The sequence below is a fragment of the Nannobrachium achirus genome, assembly GCF_963921795.1.
Source record: "Nannobrachium achirus genome assembly, chromosome: 21".
Lineage (NCBI taxonomy): Eukaryota > Metazoa > Chordata > Actinopteri > Myctophiformes > Myctophidae > Nannobrachium > Nannobrachium achirus.
In genome coordinates this window covers 40,638,885-40,654,668 of record NC_137828.1, presented here as the reverse complement: position 1 = coordinate 40,654,668, position 15,784 = coordinate 40,638,885, and the positions used below count along the sequence as shown (strand labels likewise).

The 15,784-nt window shown below is 42.6% G+C and overlaps 1 protein-coding gene across 1 annotated transcript; it reads right to left on the bottom strand.

The window, feature by feature from the left end:
- Positions 1-87: 87 nt before the first annotated feature.
- Positions 88-4,601, bottom strand: tyms (thymidylate synthetase). The gene is made up of 7 exons (XM_080752105.1): positions 4,321-4,601; positions 4,103-4,176; positions 3,209-3,383; positions 2,499-2,600; positions 1,477-1,652; positions 776-847; positions 88-539 (listed from the first exon to the last, which is right to left on the bottom strand). The coding sequence occupies exons 1-7, from the start codon at positions 4,544-4,546 to the stop codon at positions 402-404; spliced, it is 963 nt and encodes a 320-aa protein (XP_080608231.1). The 5' UTR covers positions 4,547-4,601; the 3' UTR covers positions 88-401.
- Positions 4,602-15,784: the final 11,183 nt, after the last annotated feature.

Below are 15,784 nucleotides of genomic sequence, written 5' to 3'. Positions count from 1 at the left end.
TTCATTTAAAACAGATACATGTGTTGTAGTTACCAAAGAACTCTACAAATTAAGGGTAGTCTCTCTACTACAATTTCTTTTTACAAGACTTTATATTAATACTAAACATGAGTTCAAAATGTTTAGACCTTTTTAATAGCAAATAGTACATAAGAAAGAGGCAAATATTGTGAAAATAGCCTAGTTTGTCTATTTTCACAATATTTATCTGTGGAACCGAGTCAAACAAAATGTAATGCCTACAATTCCAAGTGCTGTCAGGGTGGGGGGTCCCTAGTTCAAAATGATTATTTTGGGGTGTTTGCAGCTTTAAACTTTTGGGAGTTCTTGCTGTATGAGGTACAGTGGGACGGAGAGCCTCAATCTAATGAATCAATGTATAATCTGTTATTTGTGAAGATTTAAACAGCCATCTGCATTTTGATAGTGGGATGGGGATTATAGTCGCAGATCTCAAAGTCCTCTGCACAGAAATCATTGATGTTCTCCACCTTCCTGAGGATTTTCAGTTTGGGGAACGGGCGAATCTCCCTCTGGAGCTGCATAGGAGGAAAGTACACAGTTTAGACAGAGATCCATGCACAACTCAGCCATCAAACCTAAAACATACATGTACTATAGCATTTGCTTATGATTGATGACTGCATGGACAGTTTTTAACACCAGCAACTCTGGCACACATGGCTCTGGCCGGGAGTACATTGAAAAAGTAATATCTCTGGTCAGCATAATGCTTAACAAAATAAATTCGTTTTTTTCCCCCGTACTCACGCACCTGTATTTTGAGGGGTTCAATGTGGTTTATGTAGACGTGAGCGTCCCCTAGGGTGTGCACAAAGTCCCCAGGCTGTAGGAGGAACATAGAAGGCAACTTATTAAAACACAAATATGGCAAATAAAATCTTCCCCCAACTGAAGATTTGTAAAATGTTGCCTAATATGTGATTTGTGAAACAAGTGTAAAAGGAGCCCCACCCACACGGTGCTGTCACCACTGCGTTTAATAAATAATTAGCCACAATATGTAGAATAATGATGTTTTGGTACTGTATAGCCATACAGCCAACCAGATTGACGCTAAAGTCGACCATAACCAGCCCTGACAAAAAAAAACATTTTATATTTTGAAAACAAATGTCAGACGCCTTAGTGTAATAACCTTTGCTTTTATGAAATATCGGAGAACATTAGAACTTTCTGGAAGATTGAACATGCATTCTATTGTTAGTTTGACCACTTCAAATACTCTAATAATAATCGTATTATTACGAATAACAGAAAATAGGCCATCTACAAGCTTACAACACGTCGCAGCGCAGCGTGTTGTCAGCTTGTGGGCTTGTAGATCGTCTATTTTTGGTGTTATGCTGACTTCTATGGAATGCGGTGACTGCACTTTAATCCACAAACATTTTAATTACAAATTGGTCTCTTGAAGAGCCTCTCCCTCGAGTAAACTAACAAACACCCTCTCACCTTCAGTCCTGTGATGTGTGCGATCATGTAGGTTAGAAGGGCATAGCTGGCGATGTTGAAGGGCACTCCCAAACCCATGTCCCCCGAACGCTGGTAGAGCTGGCACGACAGCTCCCCATCACACACGTAGAACTGGCACAGGGCATGGCAGGGGGGCAGTGCCATGAGAGGCAGGTCTGCAGCAACAAAACACACACACACACACACACACACACACACACACACACACACACACACACACACACACACACACACACACACACACACACACACACACACACACACACACACACACACACACACACACACACACACACACACACACACACACACACACACACACACACCCCCACACCAACTGAACAGCTGAAAAATAACACACTAGAGCAGTGGTTCTCAAACCAGTGGTCCCTGAAGGCTCTCCAGGTGGTCCCCACTCCCCAACAACACAATATTCTACGTTTTGGGTCTGAGGCAAATGGTGGTCCATGGCTCAAATGAATAATGGACCTTGATATGAAAAGGGTTGAAAGGCTTGAAGGAGGTCTTCAAGAGTTACTAAAGGGGGGCCGCCAAATCTTTGTGTGGTAGGATTTATTTTTACATAACCACCCTAGCATCCTTATTCTGAGGGGAACATTAGCTGAAAATAGATCTACAAGCACACAACGCCTTGAACTTGTAAATCGGCTATTTATGGCAAAGTGGTCTGGTGTAGAAGGAAAAGGGGGTAAACCAAGTGCTGAGCTAATGGTAAAGTTTACTAAGTATTGAGTGTTTAAGCGGTTAAATGTCTGAAACGAGCAAAAAACATTAGTTTACAAAACACTGATGATAGTGCTGTCAAACAAGTCTATGAAGCCATGTATGAAATCTATGAACAATTTTATAGAATATGTAGTGGGGGTCCCTCCCTGCTTCGTCTCTCTCTGCAAAGGGGTCCTTGGCATGAAAAACGTTTAAGACCCCCGTTTCAGGGGGCACAATTTCATAAACGTATCCACCATGGAAGTAGTTTGTACCTTTGGGGTTCCAAGCACACATGATAATCCTCCTGTCCTCTGGGTTGGTTTTAATGGTGTCGATGACCTTCTGCAGCTGGTCAACACCTTGTCCTGTGTAATCTATAGAGGTGGTAATGATTAGTAATGCAGTGTATTCATTAGAAAAACGTTGGATCTATGATCGCAAATAATATCACAGTGTCACATGTGGGTGAGATTCATCAATCACCCCACTGAACTATTGAATTTGATGTCAAAAGATAATATGCATTTTCTATCAAAATTATATTGAAAACCAGAGTTAGGGCTATCATCCCCGCACCCCCTAGTGGCGAAAATGAGAAACTTCTGGGAACCCAGATTAGGGCTATCATGATTATAACATTTTAGATGATTTTACATGTCATAATCTTGTATAATTGTGTTTTTTGTCATCACAACACTGGAACCTTTTGAATACAAATTTAATTTCTGTTTGGGCCGTTTAGGCTTTGAAGTTGCAATGGGCACATTGGGCAGATATGACAAATAACCTAAGTAAACAAAGAAATGAAAAAGAAAAAAATTGTGGAAATAGACAACCTACAAGCTGTGACAGTGCGCTTGTAGTTCTGCGATTTCCAATGAAAAATGTTATCTCAAATAATTGCGATTATCTCAAGGCAATTATGTAATATTTGTGACAGCCTGGCCTAAGGCTGGGACTGGGTGTGAGTGACATACTGTACCTGCATGCATGTCTGTGTACTCGGCGCCGTAATGCCTCCATTGGAACCCGTAGACCGGTCCCAGGTCCCCCTCCTCTCGGTCTGTGAACCCGCTCTTGTCCAGGAACTGCCGTGATCCGTTGGCATCCCAGATCTTCACCCCCTTTTCTGACAGCTCCTTGGCATTTGTTGAACCCTGAGAAACGCATCAAGCCACAATGATGGCATGTCATCATGTCAGCCCTTTATAGCACTGTTTCTCAAACTTTCAAATCTCAAGGTCTCCCCTTAACTCTGACAGTGTACAAATGGAACCAAATGGATTTGGTTCCATTTGTACACTGTCAGAGTTACAGCATCGTATGGGTCCATTTAGACCCTCTTAAAGCAACCGACAGAGTCCCTGGAATCTACTTTGAGAACACTGCTTTATAACACTGGTTCACAATATCTTTAATTTCAAGGACCCCCACATTTACATGCATTTGGCCACAGACTCCCATTTGAAAAGATTTTGTGCCAGGGACCCACATCTACTACAGACAATAACAACAAGCATTGCAAGGTGTTGTGAGCTTATAGATCAACTTCTTTTGAAACAGCTAAAGCACAGATAGGGAATAGGGATAAAGTGATCAAACTCATTTTGAAGCTATATTGTTCACCAATTTAGCTGGAGACCCCCTGCAACCCCCTCAATGGCCCCTGGGGGTCTCCGGACTCCACTTTTAGAACAACTATTTATGGTTGAAAACTTTATTAACAGTAAAATAGTACAGTGGTACGATTATACAATAATGCTAAAGGAATAACACTAAAAGCCTTGAGGGCTTGTGTCAATGTCAATGCATCATAACATTTAAAGACAATACAGCAACTTTGCAATGGTAAACATTAGTAGTAATTTATCCTCACCTTGATGAACCACAGCAGTTCTTCTAGAATCCCTTTCCAAAAGACTCTTTTAGTAGTCAGCAAGGGAAACTGATCTGTGGATGATAAAAATGACAGCGAAAGTAATAATTATACGTTTGGGACGTTGCTAGAGTAACTGTCATTGATTATTCATAATCAATCATCACCCAAAAAATGTGATAACAAACCCAAAGAAAAGAAAGCCATCTCTGTCATACCTCTGAGGCTGTATCTCCCCTGAGAACCGAACACAGACACCACTCCTGTTCCAGTCCTGTCGCCCTTTCTGTGTCCATGTTGCAGGATGTACTCAATCTGGTTCAGATAACCGCGCTCATCGCAGAACAACCCGAACGAACTCGCTCCTGTTTTCTTTCCGTCTTCTTTTTTAAGCGCATCTTCTTTGTGTTGGTCCACCGCGTGTATTTCTGACGTGGCAGGCATTTTTGCTCTTTTAACTCATAAACTACTCACTTTGTTATTAAAGTTTGGCTGGAGGATGAACGTGCAACACGAACGATCACAACAAGAGTTTGTATAATATGTCATGAACGAATTCCCGGGTTATTTCTTTTGAGCTACGCCGGCCGCCACACCTCTCACAGTCACATGGTAATGAACGGCCAATGAGCAGCTCAAAAACACTTCCTTATTGTGAACAACTCGCGCCTCTTCCTTTGCATTTAGCCAATAAGGGAAAGGCGCGCACATTTTTTTTGTCACGCCTCTGATGAAGTCATTTCAGTCAGTGGTCAAAAAAGACACACACTGACACAAGGCTACAGATACAGATACACACTACAGTACACACACACACACACACACACACACACACACACACACACACACACACACGCACGCACACACACACACACACACACACACACACACACACACACACACACACACACACACACACAATGAAAACAGGGATTACATAGGCTAAATGTCTATGGTTTTGATATGTATTTAATTTGGCCATGGACGGATCCCCATCTGAAAAGGGTTTGTGCCAAGGACAATGTTAAAACAAAAAAATCAAAACATTTCAAACATTTTAGATATGTTTCAAATGTTTTTGACAAAAGCACACAGCCTATCTGCTTTTGAACATGATAAATGAAAATGATTGGGATTCTGTATTAACATTTGCTGGGAACGCCCGGCCATCGCAGGAATAGTAGATGTTTTGTGTGCCAATGTTCTAATGGGAAAATGTTTTGACTTTTGACTTGACAGATCTGTGGATGATTTGTTTTCCTGTTCTTAGTGCTCAGATTTTATTTATTTTTAACATGAACATCTCTCTTCTGGGGGTCCCAGGCTGTCACAAAACCTTTTACGATGAGGGTCCACCCAAAATCAATTTGGGGGTGCAGGCGTGCAGCGGGTGCTTGACTTGAAAAATGTTTGAGAACCACTGCTATACTCTAGCCTCATCCAGGACATTATAGTGCAGTGTTCCCAACCTTTTTTGCTAGGGCACACGACACTTTTCATAGCCAAAAGATCCTAGTAGTCCAGTCATTATATGAAAAAACGTAAAACAAATTGCAATAGTAGCAAACTCAACTGATTGTGTATCCTCATTATGTCCTTAGTGAGGGAAAAAAAGTCCCAAGGAATCCCATCGGGGGAAAGTTTTGAAAACGATACCTATCTTCACTTACTATACACTACACTATAAAGGAAAATATGACTCCCAAAAAATCTGCTTTAAGTGGGATGTGAGGGGTCAAACTAGGTGTTTTTAATTATTCTGAATCCATTGCAAACATTTGTTTTGCATGAAAAACATTCCTTGGGCTAAAAACGGACCCCAAAAGACTGTGAAAATTGATGACTCATCACTAAACCATCATTTTGAGGGGCCATTAAACTGGACTATTAGGGCACACCTAGATATACAGTGTGTGCTATTTTCAATTAGCCCTATTCACGGCCCACCCACTCAGCATCCCCTGGTGCTGAAGTCACGTTTTGAAGGGGAAAACCCTACTAAGCCTAGATAGAGTTAACACAGAAATCGCAACTTTAATGCAATTTCCGAATAGTAAAGTATAAAATACGGCTAGCATGATCAAGAACACAAGATAGTAATTGACTGATTGATTGAAGAATCTATTAGAAGTTTGCAATAGAAAAAAGTACAGTTTCATGACTCACGGGTACAAGCCTTGTACCCGTGATTTGTAGCCTACTGTCATGAAACTGTACTTTTTTCTTGACCTTGTACTACACGGTCAACTAAAAGGAGATCCTAGAAAGCCAAGGCTTATTTCCACAGGAGCCACACTTTAAGTATCTCATATAACATTGCAAGACAGACGGATAGAACATAGTAGGCCTACTTTATCTAGGATAATATCAGTTTCAACAGCATAACATCAAATACAAAGGCAGAAAAAAGGGTGGGGGGAGCATGGGGGCTTAGTTTATTTACAAGTCACGGGTAGCAGCTGCCTGAAGGTGACTTTTCATACCAATTTTGAAGGAGGCTAGGGATTTGCTCTCCTTTAAGGCTTGTGGAAGGGCGTTCCACATGTTGATGGTATAGCAGGAGAACGAGTTAGAGCCTTGTTTAGTGTTAAATCTACTTGATGATAATTAGTAGAGCGGCCTCTGGTGTTGTGATCGTGAACATCCTTGACCTTTAAGAAGTAGTTTGTCAGGTACATGGGTATCTTGGAGGTGTAGTGTATCTTGTGATCTTGTACACCAGGCCCATTGCAAGATGCTGTACTTAAAAAGGCACAAAGCATTATAATTTACTTTTCCGTTCGAAATAATGATTTGTTGGCTTTAAGTCCAGCTATTTCTGTTATAGTTTCCCCTTCTAAACTGAGGTCAGCACCAGGAAGTTGATGAGAAATTTGCTGAGTGGGCGGGCCGTGATTAGGGGCAGGAAATGTTTTAAAACCACTGGCCTTGATTTACCTGTTGTGGGGCTGAACTGGATCAGAAGATGACTCTATGACCTTATGAACACATACCACAGGAGGGTCCGGGACCCCTAGGGGGTCCTCAGAGTTACTACAGGGGGTCCTCCAAATCTGTGTGCGATGAAAAGTTTTTTCTAGCATCCATATTGAGAAAAATAGCATGCAAGCTCACTGTGAGCTTGCAGATCGACTTTTTTCGGCAAAAGGCTTTGTTGTAGAGGGGAAAAAGAGCAGACTAAGTGACAGGTATATTAAGTATTGACGGTTAAATATACGGTGGTTAAATATCTGAAAACACAAATTGAATCCAACACATACTGATGATTGTGCTTTCAAACAATGAAACTATATGGAATTTATGAACAGGTTGTGGGGGACTGGGGGTCCCTGCTTCATCTCTCTCTCAACTAAGGGGTCCTTGGCCTGAAAACGTTGAAGACCCCTGACATACCACACACATGTGTTCTGAACAATCAGAACAGTCACCGCAACAAACAGCAGAAGGCCAGGGCTCTTCCTGGCATGCATGTACAATTGTACATTCATATTGCCAAATAAAGCCCCCCTCCTGTTAAGTGTCTTTGGGGCTGTTTGGAGATGAAGTAGCCAATTTCATTCATGCAACACTCACTTGGTGGTCAAGGCTCAATTTATTCCCTGAGTAAGCAGGCAGGTTCTATTAGCTCAATGGTAAATATTTCAGAATATTTCAAATCCAGGGTGAAGAGGAAAGTTACATTGAAGATGATTGTGTGTAGAACATTTAATGCAAATTAATTAATCAAAAGTCCCAGGATAAAAACGGGTTTGGCCAAAATGTTTTACAAACTGCTCCTTAATCAAGGGACACTATATTGACCTTTAAACTCAAGTGAACCAATACTAAGAAAAACATTTCACAATAAAGTATAATATCTAACACAAAGCCTGGATGACATTTTTAAGGGTTTTCACTGACTTAAGTCAGGATTTTAACAGTTTTTCATATAATTCAAAATGGTCGGAGATCTAAAGGTCAGAGGTCAAAAGTCAGAGTGACAAAGTTGTTCGGCATGAGGAGATGCATATGATAATAAAGGATATAATGGCTATATGTCAAACAGGGCCTGATTGATTGATTGATTGAAGGCTTTATTAGAAGTTTGCATAGGAAAATGTACAGATTCATGACGGTACAGTTCACTGGTACAAGGTCTACTAAAAGGAGATCCATGAAAAGACTAAGCTTATTTCAACAGGAAACCATTAAAGTATCTCATATAACATTGAATGACAGACAAATAGAACACAGTACTATGCAGTAGATATGTAAAGAAAAAAAGAAAACAGTAGGTCTATACAATCAGTAAGTACAGTATATACAATATATACAAGGAAGGGGCAGGTAACAGTAAGTCTAAACAATCAGTATGTACAGTATATACAAGGAAGGGGCAGGGAGGGTAGGGTTGGGCTAGGTTTTTACCAGTTGTGAACGGCTGCTGCCTGTAAGTGGTTTTTTAGGGCAATTTTAAAGGATGCTAGTGATCCACACTCCTTTATGGCCTTCGGTAAGGCATTCCACATTTTTGTGGTGTAGCAGAAGAACGAGTTCGACCCTTTCTTTGAGTTGACTCTGGGTTGAACGTGATCTGTGGCACTGCCTCTGGTGTTGTAATTATGGACATCCTTAACGTTTTTAAAGTATTTTGACAGGTACTTGGGTATCATAGTGGTGTAGTGTATCTTGTACACCAGGCCCATTGCAAGTTGCTGTACTCTGTCATCTACTCTGAGCCACCCCACTCTTAACTGGTGAGTAGCGGTGAGGTGAGTCTGATTGGGAAGGTTAAGCAGGACCCTAATTAGTTTATTTTGGGCTGTTTGGAGTTTAGTTTTTAGGGCTTGTGGGGCGTCACGATACCATACGTGGACTCCATAGTCAAAGAGGGGCTGGATTATTGCACCAGCTATGGTCTTCAGTGTGTTGAAGTTGACCATTGGGGCGATCCTCTGTAGGAAACGAGTTCGTTGGTTGATTTTTTGTATTACTTTTGAAGTCATCTTTTCGCTGGAAAGATTAGCTTCAAGGATACATCCTAAGTAGGAGATTTCGTTTTTTCGTGTTATGACCTTGTCACCCACTTTGATTGTGAAGTTCTCTACCTTTTTGAGGTTATGATTTGATCCAAAGAGGATGGACTCGGTTTTGCCCGGGTGAATTGATAATTTGTTGTCGTTAAGCCATGTGCAGATCTTACTCAGTTCAGAGTTAAGTGTCTTTTCAACCTGCAAGTGGTCCTTGCCCGAGACTAGGAGAGCCGAGTCATCCGCGAACAGGAACAGGTTGCAGTCGCAAGCAGATGCCATGTCGTTCACGTATATTAGGAACAACAGAGGTCCCAGTATGCTACCTTGGGGAACTCCACAGCTTACTGGGAGGGGGGGGGACAGGGTACCGTTAATCTCCACCACCTGTTCCCTCCCCACCAGGTAAGATTGCATCCAGCTCACTGCTGTGCTGTCAAGACCGATGGCTTTTAGTTTCTCAATCAGAATAGCATGATCCACGGTGTCAAATGCCTTCTGGAGGTCCATCATGACCATGCCACTATACTTGCCCTTCGCGTTTGATTTGGTCAGTCAAATAGAGAAGGCATGTGTCAGTGGAATGGGATTTTCTGAATCCAGATTGGATCTCGTAAATCAGATTATTCTCATCGAGATATCTTGCAATCTGTTCGTAGACTATTTTCTCCATGACTTTGGATATGGAGCTAAGAATGGAAACGGGGCGGTAGTTTCCAGGGTCTAGTTTGCTACCTTTTTTATGCAGGGGGGTTACTTTTGCTAGTTTGAAGTCCTGGGGGACATGACCCTGTTCGATGGAAAGGTTAATTATGTGGGTAATGATTGGAGCAATGGTGGCGGCTGAATCTCTGAGAAATCTAGCTGGGATTTTATCAAGGCCAGTGGCCTTGTGTTGAGGTAGGGCGCTCAATTTTTTAAACACTTCATCAGTTGTCACTGTGGAAAGTTTAAAGCTGTCTTTACTGACGCCCAGTTTTTTGTAGAATGTATTAACAAATTCTTCACCATACCGCCCAGATGGGGCGACCAGTCTTTTGACCAGTGAACGGGCTGTGGTGGTAAAGGTTTTGTTAAAATGGGTAGCCACTTCACCTTTGTCAGAAATGAGAGCGGCGTCCGTTTTGATGTTTATGTTGTGGCATATGGTTTTTGATTTTAAGCCTAATTGGTTGTTAAGCAACTTCCATAGGTCTCGTGGGTTGTTTTTGTATTCATCGATTTTGTCGTCGATGTAGTTTTTTTTGGCGGATCTAACTAGGGCGGTTGTCTGGTTTCTAAGTCTCTTGCATTGAGCAGTAAGATGCTCAATGTGTTTTTTGAGGTCATGGTTGAATTTTTTCTTGAGCTTTTTGCAGCACTTTCGTTTTTCATCGTATTTTTTGTCTCTGAGTCTAGCTGATTCTGCAATATCTGAGTTATACCATGGCTCTTGGCGGGCTTTAACCCTGGTGGTATTCAAGGGGGCCACGTCGTCTAGAGCATCGGTCAATTTGGTTTTAAAACCGCACCATGCTTCCTCGACATCTGTACACTGCAGCTCTGGGGAAAAGTCTACACCCGCTAGTTTGAGATTAAAAGCCTCACTGGAGTAGTTCTTCAGGCTTCTAGCAACGACAGTTCTGTGGCCACTAGCTTTGGGTTTGTGTATTTTTCGGGTAGAGTAGATCATATAATGATCACTAAGACCGCATACAATAGCCCCGCTAGCGGTGACTTTGGACTTGTCAGTGGTTACGACGAGATCTATGAGGGTTTGAGAGTGCTCTGTCACCCTGGTGGGTACTGTGACAAGCTGAGTGAGGCTGTATTGCTTGCATAACCCATCAAAGGACTTGAACATGGGTGCGTCTTTACTGAGCTATACTGAGCTATACTATTCAAAGCTATACTTCTTTGTACAGCGCCACCCCTTACAGGGCTTGGCCACTAATAAACACAAAACCCCCAAACTGATTAAATAGATAAGTATGAAAAAACTATACTTTTGGTCAATTCATATGGCTCCAGGACAGCCCCATAACTAAAAGTCAATCCTTCATTGAGAGTGAAGATAATCCTTTCTACACAAGTTGATGTGTAGACTGTCTACAAGGTGTCTTCAAGACAAGTCTCACTTACACCCTTGAAATTAAGTCTATAGTTGAGATAGTTGAGGATCGAGAAAGCTGCTGTGTGTCATTGCTGCCTGTCAAACCAGGGAAATTAAGATGTGGGTTTGGGGGCCATTACTCACAGCCTGTTCCTATACTCTGACTATAGAAGACATATAAATCTGCAGACAGCCCATTAATCCCTGACTACCCCACAACTCCCTACAACAGGCTTTTACTCCCACGTGTACTTTTTACAGTTTTGTTATGTTTTTCAGTTTTTTGTGAAGCAGGATATGGTCCATATCGGTGTCCAGTGACAGCAGAAACTTGAGTGTTAAAATACTTTTGTATGTCTAATGCTGTGGAGGGCTGTGTTAAGTTCACAACAGAAAGGAATGGTAACTATAACCATCATTATTAAAACCCAAACAAAAACAGATTTTCAAACATTTTCTTCTTTTCCAGTTATTATTATTATTATTATTATTATTTTACAAATTCGTCTGGTGGTGTTGTAATCGGCCACACAGAGGCGCCACATCTCAAGCATTTCAATTTTGAGCCCTAGCAAAATAAATAAATAAAATTACTTCTTTGGTAAAAGAAAAGTGAGAAACATCCATTCATTAATACTGAATTACTAATACTAACTATATCAGTCAGTGGGGTGAGTATTTTTGAAAACATGTATTTTTCATTCAAGATTAAATTAATGAGCCTAAGGTAAGTGGGGAACATAGAACCTGGGGAACATAATAGTCTAGATGGACAGGGGGGTCCGCGCGCATAGGGTGGATTTCTTTTCGCCACCAGTTTTTTCTTAATCCTTGAAGGGTATATTTTAAGATTCTGCCAGGTACCAAGCTGAAATATGTTCTCATGGGGTTCATTTTTAATGATTTCTTGCACCTACCCATTCACTTACTATACAGAAAAAAAGAAAAAAAACGTCTTTAAGTAGCATATGAGGGGTCTAACTAGGGTTTTTTCTTGTATAGTAAGTGAATGGGTAGGTGCAAGAAATCATTATGAACCCATGAACCCCATGAGAACATATTTCAGCTTGGCACCTGGCAGAATCTTAAGAAAAAACAGGTGGCAAAAAAGAAAATCCACCATATGGGCGCGGACCCCCCCTGTCCAGACTAATAGGGATGACCCGTAATAACCCCTTGAACAAAAATATCAGACTTGTGAAGGAAACCCAGGTAGACTAGAGAGGTGAAGGCTTTTACACTAGCTTTTGCAAATGCCCTCACTGATCTGCTTCCAATGACCCCAGCACTATTTCTGTTCCTGGACAGAGTTGGGCTAAAAGCTTCTCCTTTGATCACCTTTTAAAGTGACACTAAACCCAGGCATCCTGCAGAGAACTGGGGCACATTTTGGCAGAAGCGTGTTCCTCATGTGAGCTCTTTGCGCTGAGAAATCCCGAGTGTTCATGTAGCTCTGTTCCTAAACTTAAAGGAGTAGTTCACGCCCAAAATGACTTTCTTTCCTATTGATTACTCATGCCATGGAGACTTGAGTTCAATAATATTTTTGGGTTTTTGTCCCATTCCTAAGACAAAAATGGAAATAAAAAAATAAAAAATAAAAAATGTACCCTGACAGTTTCCCCATCCACTTTCATTCGGGTCCCCATCCAGGGCCGTGCATCCGGGTCCCCATCCCGAATCAATGGGGGTAAATTTACTATAATCACATTTTTGTCTTAGGAATGCGACAAATACAAAAAGATATTATTGAACTCAAGTCTCCATGGCATGAGTAATCAAAGAAAAAATGACATTTTGGGGGTGAACTACTCATTTAACCTCAATAAACCCCCCCTAAACGTATTCGTAACCGTAACCTCAGTAAAACGAATATTAGACTACAAAAACCTGGGGGGCAAGCGGTCCACGAAAGAAATGGGGTGGGAGAGTGTGTTCTGGGGCAAGCATTCCAGTTACCACACACACACACACACACACACACACACACACACACACACACACACACACACACACACACACACACACACACACACACTCACACTCACACACTGGAAGGCCCTCATATCTACCCTAGCCTGTACCCTGTATCTGGGAAACCATTCTGTACAACAACAAAAAAAAGAAAGAAAACATATACTGTACATACAGATAAAAATATATACTGTACATACAGATAAAAACATATACTGTACATACAGATAAAAACATACTGTATATCCTTTTTTGCATAAAAACAGGAACTCTGGTTTGGCTCCTCCCCTTTCTTAGTCCATGTTTAAGGCAGTGGTGCTGACACATCCTGCAGCTGTTATAGCAGAATCTGTTTTGAGAGATTAACCCTGGCCTCTTGGTTCCCCCCCCCCCCCCCCCCCCCCCCCCACACACACACACACACACTACACTGTTAAGTGAATTATCATTTGATTACATTGTGGTTATTCTTATCATGGTGATACGCATAAACATTTGCACCAGTGTGGTGAACGTGGAATTCCGTGAAGTGCCGCCTCAGACCCCCTGGTTAATTTGAAACTGCTGTTGAAAGCCCCGACCCAGCAAATGAGGTCCCAACCCTTGAATGAGGACCAGCAGGAGACCCGGCTGTGAGATACCTGACCTTCAGCTGCTTTCTATCATGCTCACAATATGATCCCTATCTCAGCCCTTACACCGGCCTGCTGCTCCAATTATAGCCGACAGTAAAAATAACAGTTTTGAGACCCGTAGGAAAACAAAAGAAATTACCCATTTTATCATCTCTGACAGGCTCCGGAATCCGACACAAGATGGACGGTGTCAGAAACCCTAGCTCTGAACACTTGAGGGTGGGTTTGAAGTAGCATTGGTAAACCATCCCGGTCGCGTGAATTCACATAATAATCATGTGTCCTCTGCAGACTGGTACGGCCCTATACTCGCCTAGCCAGGCTTACTCGTCTGTGAAGAGAAAAGCCTGGTCACGACATGAGGCAGAGAGTGGATAGGAAGGTGGGATTTCCGCCATGTGAACTTCCCCAAAGTTGTCTTTTTTCGACCGATCACAGTGCGGTGTTCCTGAAAATCTATTCCCGGCCCGGTCAAGAAGTAAATTCTTCAGACAAAGCCGTTCTGTAATAGTTATGTAATTTTATTGAAATTCTCCTCAACATCAATTTTTCTAAAGAGCGAGTTTAGAGCTATATGGTCTATGGAGCTATGGTTTGTTTCACCAGTGGCTCTAAACAGACCTGGACCGCATGACATAACCTCCCTTAATTGCAGCACTTCCGCTACTTCCGTTTATGCAACGCACAGCGCAGGTCGCGCCCAGGGTGGTACGGCCCCAAGCGCTGGGTGGGCGTTTTGGGGAAACCAAAAAGTGGAAGAGCAATTCAGCATCTGCGCTCAGGGCCCTGTGATTATCAGGCGCTGATTGGCTCTTCCACTTTTTGGTTTCTACAAAACGCCCACCCAGCACTTGCCTTGGAACCAGACCGGTCTGCAGAAGATACATGATAATGTGAATTCACATGACCGGGATGGTTTACTAAAGCTAGGTTCGAAGGCTCTGCTGCCATCCAAAGACATGAGGGTTTGGGTGAGCAGACTTTGAAAGCGTAGCTGCCCTGGATTATATGGGATGGGAGTGGGATTATCTCTAGTATATTCCCCTTACATTAATAGGTTTAGAGCATAGACTGTAAAGAACGGTGGACGGTGGGATCCCATTGGTTTCTATGCTGCGAAAATGAAGCTTTTTTGCCCATTACTACCCAAGGAAGGAATGCTATTGGCTGCCAACGGTCACGTGCAACTGCAGGGATACATGGGACATTGTCTTGAGCTTGCCGAAAATAAAGCACACGAAGAAGAATCATCACAAGCCTATGATCACAAGCTATAAATAACAACCTTTATTTTTGTTCTTCTCTAGAAATATATTTTACATTAGGATGTTGCCCTAATGATCATTAGACTGATTTCAAACTCGGCGCTAGAGCTTGAGTCTGACATTGTCCCCATTGTAAGCGATTTCAAAGGGGAGGGGATCAGTGGGAGGGGTTGTGTTTGACTGACGGACCCTGTTTCTGGCTATGCCTGCGTGCGAGTCCGCACAGCAGAATTCAGAGTGATTGTGTACATACTAGAATTTCGCCCGCCTTCGGCGGGCTCATCCTAGTGCTCACATGCACACACGCACAGCTGCTCCAAGCCATGTTGCCCACAAAAAGCACAGTAATGCTTCTCTCTCTGTGTGCGCGCTTCTGCACTGACTGTGCCTGTGAGGGGCACGTGCCTCTCTCTCTCTCTCTCTCTCTCTCTCTCTCTCTCTCTCTCTCTCTCTCTCTCTCTCTCTCTCCACGCGCGCTTCTGCACTGATAGTCTCTCGGAGGGGCTGCGCTCTCTAGGGGCTGTGTGTGTGTGTGTGTGTGTGTGTGTGTGTGTGTGTGTGTGTGTGTGTGTGTGTGTGTGTGTGTGTGTGTGTGTGTGTGTGTGTGTGGCTACGCCCCCCTCGGTTGAAATAGGATCCGCCGGTCCCATAGCTGGGAATGAGCCAATGGAGGGCGGTCACCATGGCGACGGGGGGCGAATCAGCGG

Excerpts from the sequence above, each read along its gene's own strand:
- tyms (XM_080752105.1), bottom strand. The coding sequence starts at position 4,546 with ATGCCTGCCACGTCAGAAATACACGCGGTGGACCAACACAAAGAAGAT. Across the intron at positions 848-1,476 it reads CACACATCACAGGACTGAAG|CCTGGGGACTTTGTGCACAC; the intron begins GTGAGAGGGTGT and ends TTCCTCCTACAG. Across the intron at positions 540-775 it reads TTGAACCCCTCAAAATACAG|CTCCAGAGGGAGATTCGCCC; the intron begins GTGCGTGAGTAC and ends CCTCCTATGCAG.